The 14,451-nt window shown below is 45.8% G+C and overlaps 1 protein-coding gene across 2 annotated transcripts in view; it reads right to left on the reverse strand.

Annotated features, from left to right (window-relative positions):
• Positions 1–14,451, reverse strand: part of TBC1D19 (TBC1 domain family member 19) — a 989,099-nt gene that overhangs the window by 641,578 nt on the left and 333,070 nt on the right. For both annotated transcript variants that reach the window (XM_086964506.1, XM_086964505.1), the window contains exon 6: positions 1,209–1,272. In XM_086964506.1, the coding sequence (XP_086820632.1) occupies positions 1,209–1,272 (64 nt within the window). The remainder of the gene's footprint in view (positions 1–1,208; positions 1,273–14,451) is intronic.

The raw sequence follows: 14,451 nt of genomic DNA on the forward strand, positions 1-14,451 counted from the left end.
TTCACCCATGCCTCCAGTCCTGCAATCACTCCACAGGTTGCATACAAATAGAATGGCAATGTTCAAGACACTCTTAATTTCCCACAGAGCCTCCCAAGGAAAAGACTGCTATGCCTATAAGTTTCATTTTAGCAATAGAACCAAACAAAACATTGCACTCCAGACCTGCACCACATACATCAACTTACCATAAGAAACCCATAGGAGGTACTGCTTACTCAGTACAAGCCGACTAGCTTTGGACATCACTACCAGCCTGCATTAGAAGCATCCAGGAGCACATACACTTCCAAGACAGTTGAAAACATAGCTATTTCCTAGGTAACTGCACCACCTGCATCCCCCGGCTTGCAACCTACAAACTGCAAATAACTCAACGAGCAATCTGCTTTCATTGTGCAGTGGGAAAAAAACGGCTAATCTATGGTCCGCTGTAGCATTATATAGTTATGTACTTCCATATATAACTGTTATGGCCCAGAATAATACCAAAAACTGCAATAGGAAGCAGCCAGCAGAAAATTGTAACTCATACCTCTTGAATTCACATAAAATGAGGTTGCTCATCACCAGCACCGAACAAACAAAAAGCTAAACATCACTGGTGTGTCATACACTACTGGACAATTTGGAGGACTATAACATAGTCCATTCACTGCAGGTCCCACATATTAATACAATTTGACCGCTTCTTTACATCTGACAAAGCCACTCAGATATGGGATGATAATAAAAATGCCCATCCCAACACATCTCTCCACTTCTCCCTCCCTCAACCATGTCAACTAAGTACTAAAATTATTTTTTAAAAAACAGATTGGACAACTCGATGCAGTAACCAGCTACGCAGAGTATATCAAATGAAATACCATAAAGGGACATGCAGAGTTGTTTAAAGCTATCAGCATGATGAAAACCACATCTGTTTCTTACACTTCATCATACAACACACTGCTACGCACTGTGCCTCATAACACAATAACTACACCTCAGTGATCTTCGCAAAAGACATGGAAACACTTCTCACATAAGATCAAAACAAAAACAACATCCTTCCAACACACCTTACATAGTGTAGAATGCTACTCATGTAGGCAAATACTTCAGTACCCCAGGTATATCTAGGAAGCACTATACAAATGCTACAATACAATACATTTCCTGGATGTGATGAGTTATGCCAGTTTTTAACTAAAAAGAAATCATACCTGGTTCATCAGTTCCCATCTCATTCCACTTGCTGAGAAGCTCCCTCTGTTCATCTACAGGACGCTGCAAAAACAGTTGGATTCATTCAAATTAATCACTTAACCTAAAATTTGTAAAACCTAAAATTGATTTTTGTAATTTATAGGCAGCATTTTGTCTCACAGTATCTACTTAAATATGTGTCAACAATCCCTGAAAACTGATGCATTTCTAATAATCTTTCCAAAAGCCAAGAATCGACTTTTAATTTGTCTTCCTAAATGGTCTCCATCCCCAGAGAAAAGGTCAAAGTAGAGATATAAAATAATAAGCACCCTCGTAAAAACAGATTTGTTTTGAATACACTATTTTAGAGAACAAGTAATCATGGGCCGATTTAAGGTTTTGACTGTCATTACGTTAAAAATGTCAAAGTCATAATTTTAACGTAATTATTGTCACTACTCCAAGTAAGCCAATAATTCACTATTCACAGATGCAGCACCCAAATCCGCCTGTTGTGGAAGACTTAAGATAGGGGACGCATTCCCAGTGTTCTTAGTAAGTGGTGGCAATTCCACCATCCAGCACTGGCATTGGAGAACTTCCACTAGGGTATTCAGCAGCAAAATGACCTCTTCCATGGTACAGACCACTCACCACTTTAGTAGAAAAGTCTATCAACCTTAACCTGACTGTGCATCTACTGATTCTGGTCATAGAAACCCATCAGTCACACCACTGTTCAAAGAGCAATGTATTGTCCAACAGTTTTCTCAGTGTGCATATCATGATGTTCTGCGATCTTCAACTCTAAATTGGTCCTTTCCCCGCATGCCAACATATAATCTTTATTGTGGGGGCATGTTTCTTCATTTACAATAAGAATTTGAAATAGTTACTCTTTTTATTCTATGACATCTCTGACAGGCTCCTCTGGATAGGGGTAGGCACTTAAAAACTGAATAATATGTGTGTTTCTCTCCCGAGTGGGTGATTTAGTTTTAAATGCCTCAAAGTAATGTAATGCTTTACGAAACTCCACATATTTTAGTTTGCTTTTTGTTCTGAGATCTAGGGCACAATATTTGTTATCCAAATAACACTTAAATGGCTCCTCCTAGAGGCAAGAAGGAGCTGTAAGCTACCCTGCATTACTTACGAGGATCTTCATCCCTAACGCTCCCCAGTCGATCTAGCCCACAAACAGTTAAGGTGGCCAAAGCCAACATTATGGGCACAGACTCTCGCCTTAAAATTTCAGCTTTCAGAAAGATTGTCTGACCTATATATTGTGTCCTACATAAAGTTTACAATAATATCACTCCATTTAAGTAAACATTTAAAATTTACACTAAACAAGATGATATTTTTGCAAATGGCATTTAGGACACAATATTTATGCCAGCCAATGTTTTGTATAAGATATTCTGACCTGACATTTGACCTACTAATTTCAATCCCTAGTACTAAGTATACTGAAAAGATTCTGTAATGAAGGCTGATACATACCCGCAGAGTTTTACTCCACTTTGTATATTGTATGCAACACTATTGTTAGTTTATTCCGTTGTGTAGTATTTTATATATTGTATGTGACAAGAAATAGCAGATTATACATGTATTTCATGAGGAATAGCTCCCATGAAACTTGAATGCACTTCATGTTACTTTGTTCTTTGTATTTTTTTGCCCAATTCATTTTCAGATTATTTGCAGCCTTGCTCCTAAAAACCCATAACAGGTAATTAGTGAAGTGCTCTGTCACCCATGAGTCTACTAGGTGCTTCTACAGAAAACTGCAAGTACATAAATAAAAAAAGCATTGGCAAAAAACAACCGGTTTGGCATTAATTACCAGCCTTTTGGCTTTGTCAATGTTTGTTTTGTCATCGTTTTTATAAAACATTGTTAGGGGAGCTTTCATGCCGATGGCTGCCAATATCTGCCAGGTATAGTACCCCTCAGGCTCGTAGGTGCGGGATCCCAGGCTCCAAGGGAGCTTTAAAGTTACAAATAGGGGTGGGGTAGCACACTACTCACACACCGGCGGTGTCGCCCCTAAGGACTCTGGTCAATGTAGTAAAGTGTTTGCGATGCATCATCTTTCGATCTTCTGCTATCTTCGCGTGCGACCCCACCCCCATTTGTAACTTTAACGCTCCCTTGAGCAGCGGGCTGACGAGCCTGGGATCCCGCACCTACGCGCCTGTGTGGTACTATACCTGGCAGATATTGGCAGGCAACGGCAACCCCAGAACACTGCCTATCCCTGCTGACGAGGGGTGATACCCCGAAACACGTGTCCAGGGATGGCGAAGACAGCGAAGATAGCAGAAGATCGAAAGATGATGCATCGCGAACACGTTACTACATTGACCAGAGTCCTTAGGGGCGACACCGCCGGTGTGTGAGTAGTGTGCAACCCCACCCCCATTTGTAACTTTAAAGCTCCCTTGAGCAGCGGGCTGACGAGCCTGGGATCCCGCACCTACGCGCCTGTGTGGTACTATACCTGGCAGATATTGGCAGGCATCGGCAACCCCAGAACACTGCCTATCCCTGCTGACGAGGGGTGATACCCCGAAACACGTGTCCAGGGATGGCGAAGACAGCGAAGATAGCAGAAGATCGAAAGATGATGCATCGCGAACACGTTACTACATTGACCAGAGTCCTTAGGGGCGAAACCGCCGGTGTGTGAGTAGTGTGCGACCCCACCCCCATTTGTAACTTTAAAGCTCCCTTGAGCAGCGGGCTGACGAGCCTGGGATCCCGCACCTACGCGCCTGTGTGGTACTATACCTGGCAGATATTGGCAGCCATCGGCAACCCAGAACACTGCCTATCCCTTCTGACGAGGGGTGATACCCCGAAACAAGTGTCCAGGGATGGCGAAGACAGCGAAGATAGCAGAAGATCGAAAGATGATGCATCGCAAACACGTTACTACATTGACCAGAGTCCTTAGGGGCGACACCGCCGGTGTGTGAGTAGTGTGCGACCCCACCCCCATTTGTAACTTTAAAGCTCCCTTGAGCAGCGGGCTGACGAGCCTGGGATCCCGCACCTACGCGCCTCTGTGGTACTATACCTGGCCGATATTGGCAGCCATCGGCAACCCCAGAACACTGCCTATCCCTGCTGACGAGGGGTGATACCCCGAAACACGTGTCCAGGGATGGCGAAGACAGCAAAGATAGCAGAAGATCGAAAGATGATGCATCGCGAACACGTTACTACATTGACCAGAGTCCTGAGGGGCGACACCACCGGTGTGTGAGTAGTGTGCGACCCCACCCCCATTTGTAACTTTAAAGCTCCCTTGAGCAGTGGGCTGACGAGCCTGGGATCCCGCACCTACGCGCCTTTGTGGTACTATACCTGGTAGATATTGGCAGCCATCGGCAACCCCAGAACACTGCCTATTCCTGCTGACGAGGGGTGATACCCGGAAACACGTGTCCAGGGATGGAGAAGACTGCAAAGATAGCAGAAGATCGAAAGATGATGCATCGCGAACACGTTACTACATTGACCAGAGTCCTTAAGGGCGACACCGCCGGTGTGTGAGTAGTGTGCGACCCCACCCCCATTTGTAACTTTAAAGCTCCCTTGAGCAGCGGGCTGACGAGCCTGGGATCCCGCACCTACCCGCCTGTGTGGTACTATACCTGGCAGATATTGGCAGCCATCGGCAACCCCAGAACACTGCCTATCCCTGCTGACGAGGGGTGATACCTGTGGGAGGTGAGGTCGGATATACAGACGCGGAGGCTGAATATATTGGCGAACAGCACTTTTATTGTCAGGCAACAAGGCTTTAGGTTTCACGACAGGGTCTGAACTTCCACACGCGGTACCCAGATCTCCAAGGTTGAAGGGGTCGGCCGTGGTAGGTGATGTTTCTTCTTCTTCGTCCGAGGGTCGGTGGTCTTGGGGCGACCGCGTCTCCGTGGTGTTGGTTAACAGGAGGTACCGAGAGAGAAGAAAAAAGGACCGTCAGTGATCTGGGTGGTTCAAAACCCTTGCTCCTACACCGTAAAGTAGTGCACGAAAATCGGGTACAGTGAAGGGGAGTGCGTAAAAGTATGGGAAGTGGTGGATAAGGGAATAGGGAGTAAGCGGGTATGGAATAAGGATAAGAATGAAGAGGGGTTGAAGTCATAGACCAAAGTCTTAATCCCAGTCCAGTAGCGTAGGTGAAACAGTGGGTATTACTCTTTTACCAATGTCAGGTTCGTATTTCCCTTTACAAAAATCCACCCACCACCCTCAATGTCCTCTCTGCCTCCCACCTCCCTTAACACACAACAGTTTCCCCAAAAGGGCTTCGGTTCAAAGTCACTCACCGGCCCCGCCGTAACTCTCCTGAGTCACGGCACGCTCTCCAGCCTCCTCCGGGGGACACCACCACTCCTCCGTCCAGCGGTCTTCGGTTTCCCCCGCCAATTCCTCCAGGTCAGCAACGCTGTCTTGACTCTCGGCGTTCAGCTCCGGCTCCCGGCTCCGAGATTCAGCGTCCTCCTCGTGGTTCGTCTCTGGTCCCGCCTCCTCGACGTTCTGCGACGACCCCGTGTCCTGTGAGGCGTCTGTTTTTATTCGTCCATTGTTCGTAGCACCTCCTATAGCCGTTGCCTCACGCTGTGGAAAGAGAGGAGAGATATCGGTCTTCGTCCGAGTTTCAGGTGAGACGGAATGCCGCCATGGCCGAGCATGGGTATCTGGGCTTTGTAGTTCCGCCTTAACAGGGGTTCCGACCCGATCTTTCTCACAATACCCCAAAACACGTGTCCAGGGATGGCGAAGACAGCGAAGATAGCAGAAGATCAAAAGATGATGCATCGCGAACACGTTACTACATTGACCAGAGTCCTTAGGGGCGACACCGCCGGTGTGTGAGTAGTGTGCGACCCCACCCCCATTTGGAATCCTGAATGTCGTTACACAGCTGTCATAGAATACAGACGAAGCACAGCAGATGCAACTGGGCTGGAAGGCCACGTGCACAACACCCCTTTAGGGCAGAATTAATTTAGACTAATAAAAAAATCTAGTGCCCCAATACAGTGATATCATCATATTACTTTCTAATTATTTAAGAAAATTAATCACCTTTGAAAACATCCAGTGCGGCTAGTTCTTGCGATACAGTAGTTCAGAATAAAAAACATAAAAAGAACGTCATTGCAATACTGCTAGCTGGATAAGGTGGTGGCTTGTAAGTGTGGCACCTCTTACACTGAGTATCATTTGCACTAATTTAGTGTGCCTGCTATATCGCGGACGTGATCAAATGTGTCCTACTTGTAGATGCAACCTCGAGGCATCAATGCGATGCCTGGGCAACAGACGAACCAACGCGGTTTAGTATGCTCCGTGGTAGAGTAGACTGTCTTCCATATAGACCAGTAGATTCAGACCAATTGGTTAGTGTGTCATGGAGATGGGCATCAGTTATGCGAATTCAGTTTAAGGGATGGCTCAAGCGGCGTAGCAGGAAGGGATTGGGTGACAAGAAAGTAATACTGTGAAATCCTCTCAATTTGAGGTAAGAGAAAGAAAAGTAAAGAGGCGCCCTCGAAAACAGTGTCTGATATTTGACCTTAATCTTTGAATGCACAGCAAATGTGACGAGATAAGAAGAAGATTTAAAAGCCTGTTTACAGAAACGGAGCTGGAGCGAGTGAAAACACAAGAGCTCATATGAAGTGCTCTTAAAGAAAGAAAAAGTACTTCCCAAAACTGTTCCTAAAATGGGAGCAGTGGATGGATAATAGTAAATGGTCCATGCACTCAGGGAGGGCTAAACACAGTAAGAGGCATGACACATACATGCCATGGCCAAATGGGGAAAAAGAATAGGAGAGCGACTTTAGAGCAAGCAAATGGGAAGCCTATGTGTGTGTTGCAGGGATTCTGTCTGGAAACAGAACTGTGTCTTGGGTGAACAGGACAAAAACAAGTGATGGACTGAATGTGGATCAATGTCACACACTCCCCCAGTCAAAAGATCTGGGCCCAAATCCATCATTTTTTTGCACTCAACACCACCCTGGGTTAGACAATGGCGATATGCAAATGAGCTCTGACCCTGTTGCCCCATGGGAACAGTCCAGTCCGAACTACAAAAGCCATGTCCTTCCCAGAACGGAATCAAGCATCCGAGGACCGGACCGGTTTCGAGGTAACACCTCTCATCAGCCCGGCTAGCTTGACTCCAAGTGGTATGGAGTGCCTGGGACCCACGTCTGGGCATACCCAGCGCACTTAGGGCGGCAATTACAAAAACAACAAGTGATGGACTGAATGTGGATCAATGTCACACACTCCCCCAGTCAAAAGATCTGGGCCCAAATCCATCATTTTTTTGCACTCCACACCACCCTGGGTTAGACAATGGCGATATGCAAATCAGCTCTGACCCTGTTGCCCCATGGGAACAGTCCAGTCTGAACAGGACGCCAGAATCTAGGGACTGAGTCTTTCTACCACATCTGTACCTGTAGGCCCAAACCCAACTAGCTCACAGTGATTCACCTGCCCTACTAACCTTTCCAGAGTAGCAGGTGATATCGACAAACTTTGAACATGAACCTCAAGTTCCCAAGGGAACCGTGGAAAGAGATAATAACCTTTCATTCTAACGCATGTGTGTCCATAGTAAACAGAAGAAAGGCATGAAGAAAGTTTGCAATTTATTTATTGAAACAATTGTAGTCTATTTTTAAGCAGGGTTTCTGCAATTAGTAAACAAATACAACTAAGACAAGTAATAAACATTACTAACAAGCTGTAAACAATGAACAACCCGACCATAGCAACTAATACATCTCTCTAGGCCTACCCTCGCTATGAGAGGATAGTGATCTCTGGGATTCGCGCCGAACCTCACACCTGGTATGTGTGTTTATGATGGTCCACATCATGGATGTAAACTCAGTTTATGCAAGGCTGCTGTCTCCGTTCCTAGAACTCTGCTGGAATTCTCCCCACTAACCTCCAAGGGGCCGAGAGACACAGTTTATATTATAAGAACGGAGTGTTAGAAAGACTGCAGCTGTGTTACTGTGTTATATCTAAAAACGTTAGGAGATGTTGCTGACCGGGCACAGAAAAACAGTACACCATGTTGTTCGACCTCATATGAATTGTTCAGACTTAATCCCAAGCAGAGTCAGGTAATAACAAATAACATGCGTAGCATATTACTAAAATAATATCAGATCACAAAAACAAATGTATTATATGTATTAAAGGTAACTTAAAGCTAATAATATGAGGAACCAAGGGAGAACCAAAGTGGGCGGATCGGGGGTCCGGCTGAGGGTGTCACCCCTCAGGGTTTAACACGCTCGAACCGTGGCCTGACGCTGTCCTGCAAGCATCGAGACCATGGTCTACAGACCTTACTGTGGGGTACTGCTTAATTAGCTGACCCCGGGCTTGGGATCCAGCACCTGCAACAACAAACGCTGGGTCTACCTCTACTCTACCTATTACGCATCTTCCGCAAGGATTTTTTAACTTTTCTCCATCTTTGGCCCCTTCCTCTAGGACATACGTTAACTCAACGTATCCACTCCATGCCGCTATCCGATGGGGCCAGTCTTTACTAGATTTTAGGTGCGTCAAGAGATCTCAACTCACTGTGACTCCCACCTGTGTTGTACTGCTGCCATAGTACTTTTTAATGGTGTTAAATGCACCTTATTCACTGCACATATATTGTACCATTGCATAACCAACGTTCTAATCTAATATGAAGCTTACAATACTTGTGATGGTAAACGCAAAAAGGGTGTTGCTGACATGCTTTGGTAAAGCGCGATCCTTCTAGTAAAGTCATGATGAAATGATTGTTTTATCTTCACATTTTCTCATTCTAAATTGGCTACTGTACCAACGGACACCACACGCCACTGGTGCAACTATACTGGTAAAAACCAGGTTACTACACCCCACTACCAGTAATTTAGTGTAGATTCTAACTCTTAATTTAGGTCCTGAAGAATTGCCACCTGATCCTTTTTTGGACTAATAGGGCAAGAAACATGTCGATCAAATAAATTCTAGTGCAACCACCTACAACATCACTATAGACAGTCGCCATTACTTATTTTAAATCAGGGTGGGAGACAGGATTATTAAAATTAGTTTCCCTGATCCTCCCATTTCCTTGTTCTAATTTACTTGGTCTACACTCTAGGGCCCCTTACACTCACCTCACCCAACAGCAAGGAATAAAATATCTCAGCCAAAGAGCCCCCACTGAGGGTGCCCGTCGGGTATTGCAGCGCAGAACCGACGAGGAGCATGCCCGATGATGAAGCATGACACCCAGCGGGCTGAGTGTGTGAGGGCCATAATTTCAAAAGGAAGGATTCCCCATCCTTCCTCTTGGTAGCCACCTGTTGGATCTCGCCCCAAGGCCTTGTCAGCCTCCTTTAGTAAATGCATACTACTTCTTTGTTATACATACCAGGGCCCTTATGCTGGACATTTAAAGCCCTTATCTTGTCCCTCCTTTTTGTTACCAAAACCAAAGTGGGCCCAGAAGGGGAAATACCACAGGTGGGCTAAAGCCCACAAAGTATATACATGTCTTGAAGTGACAGCGCAAGTGCTGTCTAACCAAGACCTAAAAGGGTACATCAAAGATCTCTGTGCCTACAAATGGAAATGGTTTAAAGAAGAGCAGGGTAACATATATTTCTTAGTCCGTGGAGCCATGATTTGAATTGCAGTGAGAATCTGCCATCACCGCCACATCCCTCCCTCGCTTGAATGCACGCTCAATAGGGCTTCTCTGCCTCTACTGACCCAATCCAAAGACACCATTTTAACTGTCAAAAGACCTCCACCCCACGCCTACTGTTCTTTTCTGTCTGTGGACTAATCCTGACTCACCTGTTCTCCTCGGAGGGGCTGTGAAGACATTTAAGACTGCTGTATGGGACAGTAGGAGTATGTGGAGGTGCAGGGCTCCTTTTGTGTAAACTCAGTTGGGCAAACTTGTGCACGTTCCTAGGCAGAACCAGAAGAGTGGAAGGGAGCGTAGACGCTCTGACTGTGTCGGGCAGTCCTGAGCTACTGGGGCTGTGCATTGGAGCCAGACACCGCGTATGGAAGTGGCTAGTCTATGGAGAAGCAGAGCTCACATGTATGGGTCCAGAGAAGGTAGGTAACCCTGGAATTCATTAATTTATGGCACTTTTGGGGCTATAAGGCACTTGTTTAATGATTGGTCAATACCTTTGATTTTTACGAGTGAAGGATACATTTTTTGTATATTTCTACTTTGTGCCCTTTCAATCATTCATGGATGCTTTTAAGAGGTATAACTTTGTGATGTGATGGTATTGTTGGAAATAAGGAGGGCATGAAAGCAGTGAAGAGGAGGCATGTATTGTCTTCATCATCTTCTAAGGAGAGACATGTTCTGGCAAGGCATTAGAAGCATGTGCTGTGTTTCATGTGTAAAGAGGAAATTCAGACAATGAAAAAGACAGCGGTTTCCAGGGCTATGAAGTTCAAATCTCTTACAGCAGCTATATCTGCCAAGGTTTTGACTTCTGTGAATGCAGATGATTCTGGGGTTCTGAAATGGATATGTTTCGACTTCATCTGGAAAATATAAAAAAGGGATAAAATGTGGGCCATTGTTTCTCATGAAAGGGAGAATTTAGGCTTTCATCAGTTTCACTTGGAGGATGATGATGAATCTCTGTTTCCTCAGTACATAAAGCCCTACGCTCTGGCAAGCTATTCCATAGGCGAAGCAAGGACAAGCAAGGACAAGGACAAGCAAGGACAAGCAAGGACAAGGACAAGGATAAGTGGAAGCTGCTTGATAAACTATCAGTTCCACAGATTCTCCAAAAGTTATATTCGATAGAGGGAGATATTGTGTTACCTATTGCTGTCAAAGTAGATGCAATCCTTGAGACATTATTTGGAAAGACAGCCATTAATACAGAACATTGTTCCATGTCGGATGCTACAGAGAAATAGGTTGAATCTTATATCAAGAAGGCTTTTGAGGCGGAAAATCTGGCATTAAAAGCTAGCAGGTTTGCTGTCTATTCAGTCTAATCTTTGGTGCGGGACTTCAATAGGTTGGTGGATTATGATTCATAAGGGTTTGGAGTGCTCAGACCTTCTGGCCTCCATGGAGCAGCAGGTTAATGGCTAGTGTGGCTCACTGGTTAGAGGCGGCAGACCCGAGAGCAGAGGACGGCCCGGTACCAGGGTTCGATTCCCGGCGCGGCAGGTTTCTGGACCAGGGTCAGCGGACTCGATAATTCTCTCGCCTCGGTGCCCACTCTGATCAGCGATCACACTCGGCAACTCTGGGCATTAGTTGCCTCATCTTCACTAACGGCCCCACCAGACCGCCGGGGATGCCTGGTCTCACCCTGGAGATACCCATTAAGGGACCATCTCTCAGGGAAGCCAGGAAGGGTTTTGCAGCGGTCGAAGCGCCTTGGGACCCTCCGGGTAAGTAGTGCGCTATATAAATGCCTATACATTTACATTTACATGCATTTACATACATATTTCATCTGATGTAATTAGCCCTACGGCTATGGCGTCTGGTGCTATTATCGCATCTAGGCATAATCTCTGAATAAGAGATTGGAAGAATGACCCTGCTGAAAAGGTCACACATTTAAAACTGTGAGAAGTTGGCCTGGCATATGCTGTCCACTAGTTAAAGTGGGCACCTTGCACCAGTCCAAACAAAACCCTTATTGATGATAGGTTTAAGACAACCTTTATTGAAAGCTATCCTAGTGGTAGCTATGGAGAGCAGCCTTCAGGCTAAGTCTTGAAGAAGTGTAAAGCAGATTCGTTTACCAGATCATAACCTCTTGAATGTCTAAATAAAAGGAGAACCACACAAGGTATATATATATATATATATATATATATATATATATATTACCTACTGGCTATCGCCAGTAGGTATATATAGTTAGAATTTTTTCCCTATGGGACTTTTGAAAATTCTATGTCTAATAACTTTGGCGTTTGTGGACGGAATCGGCTGAAATTTTCAGGAAAATGGCACATTTTGTTTCTGAGCAGCCCCTGAAAATTTGGTGGGGTTTCGTCAAGGGGGGGCTGAGAAAAAAGGGGGGTCCCAAAACGCGTTTTTCCCATTCATTTTTCCATAGGGCGGTTGGACTCACTTTTAGCTCGAACGGCTGAATGGATTTGCACGAAACTTGGCAAAATTGTAGGGACTGTTAGCCCGATGTGCCTTTGCTAGGTCTCAATATATGTGCTCCAGTAGTTTTTGAGAAATTAACGTTCAAACCAAGATATATATCTGTAACAGCGCTCTGGGCAGCGATCCGGTCCGCTTACTTTTCGCTTATCGGAACTTTGCGCGCAGAAAGCTGATTGGCTCTCCGGTGTCTGTCAACATTCTAAACAGTCCGGAGCGGACGCCATCTTGTCTCTCGGTAGGATCGAGAGAGAAGAAGAGGTGGAAAACGAAGGGGGAATTTAATGAAAGGGGGCAAGGTATCCCCCTCTTGACCCCCTAGGAATGTTGTTGGGGTTATTAAAGGGTCCCGTGGGGAAAATAAAAAAAAAATGATTTTTCACGGTAGAAGCGCGGCCGCGAACTGGTAGCGAAACGGGAATTCGCCATTTTGTGCTTCGTAAATTAAATTACTAGTTATAAGTGGGTGCGGGAGACGTATCCTAATCCCCTATGTTTCCTGAGGGTGGGTGAGGAGGCTGATATATGTTGATACATCTCTTCCAGCGGCTGTGCGTGAGCTTTTTTTTTTTTTTTGCTGCGTGACAGTCCGGAGCGGCCGCCATCTTGTCTCTCGGTAGGATCGAGAGAGAAGAAAAGGTGAAAAACTAAGGGGGAATTTAATGAAAGGGGGCAAGGTATCCCCCTCTTGACCCCCTAGGAATGTTGTTGGGGTTATTAAAGGGTCCCGTGGGGAAAATAAAAAAAAAATGATTTTTCACGGTAGAAGCGCTTCACGGGCCGCGAACTGGGCCGCAAACTGGTAGCGAAACGGGAATTCGCCATTTTGTGCTTCGTTAATTAAAGTACTAGGTATAAGGGGGTGCGGGAGACATATCCTAATCCCCTATGTTTCCTGAGGGTGGCTGAGGAGGCTGATATATGTTGATATATCTCTTCCAGCGGCTGCGCCATCTTGCCTTTTTTCGAATGCCACAATTTTGTCGTGCACGGCAGCCATTTTAGATGCCAGGCTGGTCCCAGGCTATCACCTACCCCTGCGGATGTAGTTTATGGCCCCAGCTGTAGAGAATTCAGACATGCCAATCCTCCTGATTCAGGCGTGTGAGTACTGATTTCAGTGCTAGTCTCCCGCCTCCCGATTTCTGCAAGCAAAAACCCGGGGGCATATTACGAACAACTAGCGATAATTTTTGTCTATAACTTGTTTAGAGACAAAAATTATCGCCGCACATCGGCGATTTTTATCGCAGATAAACCTTGCTATTATCGCAGAAAAGTCAGCGATATTCATGTATTATCGACCTAATGCTCTTAGCCATGTTATCCACCTCCCATTGGATAACATGGCTAAGAACTGCTCAGGGCAGGTGTTAGATTTTGGAGATATTCGCGCTTAGCGGCGTGAACGGGCCTCCCCAGGTGGCGGCCATCTAGCTGAGTTGCGCTCGCTCTTGCGGCCACAGCGTCTCGCTCACCATGTTGTGGAGTTGCTCCCACTCTTGCAGTGCAGCGATAGGCGGCTGCCACATGGCTGTCAAAATGGCGGACGGCTCTTCGGTTTTGGGCCTGGTCCACTGAAATGGCCCTGGGACACCTTGGAAGTCGGACGCTTGCCTGCTAGGGCTTGGGCTCCATTCTCGAAAAGCGTCCCCTCAGCCGTGAAGATTGTATAAAAGTCTTGGGGGCCCCCGACTCCCGCAGGCTTCCGGTGGGGAGCGGCTGACATGATTGCTCGCGGAATGACCACGACGGAGCCAAGAGATGGTGGTGCTCTCATGCTGACGCCAGCTTCAGTCTGAATGATCCAGAAACAAGGTGGGGCTTTCATCGTTTGGGAAAAAAAAATGTTCTAAACCAATGAAAAGTGTTATTTTTAGGTCATATGACCAAGCCTTCCATCTTTAGGAAACCAAAAGTAAAATGAACCAATGAAAAGTTTTATAAACAAGTCACATGACCTGTTATGCGACATAGGGCTACAAAAAGCGTAGAAAATCCGTTGGCACGTGAGGCGGCGTCAGTAGCGG

This window comes from Lissotriton vulgaris, chromosome 3_2 (assembly GCF_964263255.1).
Source record: "Lissotriton vulgaris chromosome 3_2, aLisVul1.2, whole genome shotgun sequence".
Taxonomy (NCBI): domain Eukaryota; kingdom Metazoa; phylum Chordata; class Amphibia; order Caudata; family Salamandridae; genus Lissotriton; species Lissotriton vulgaris.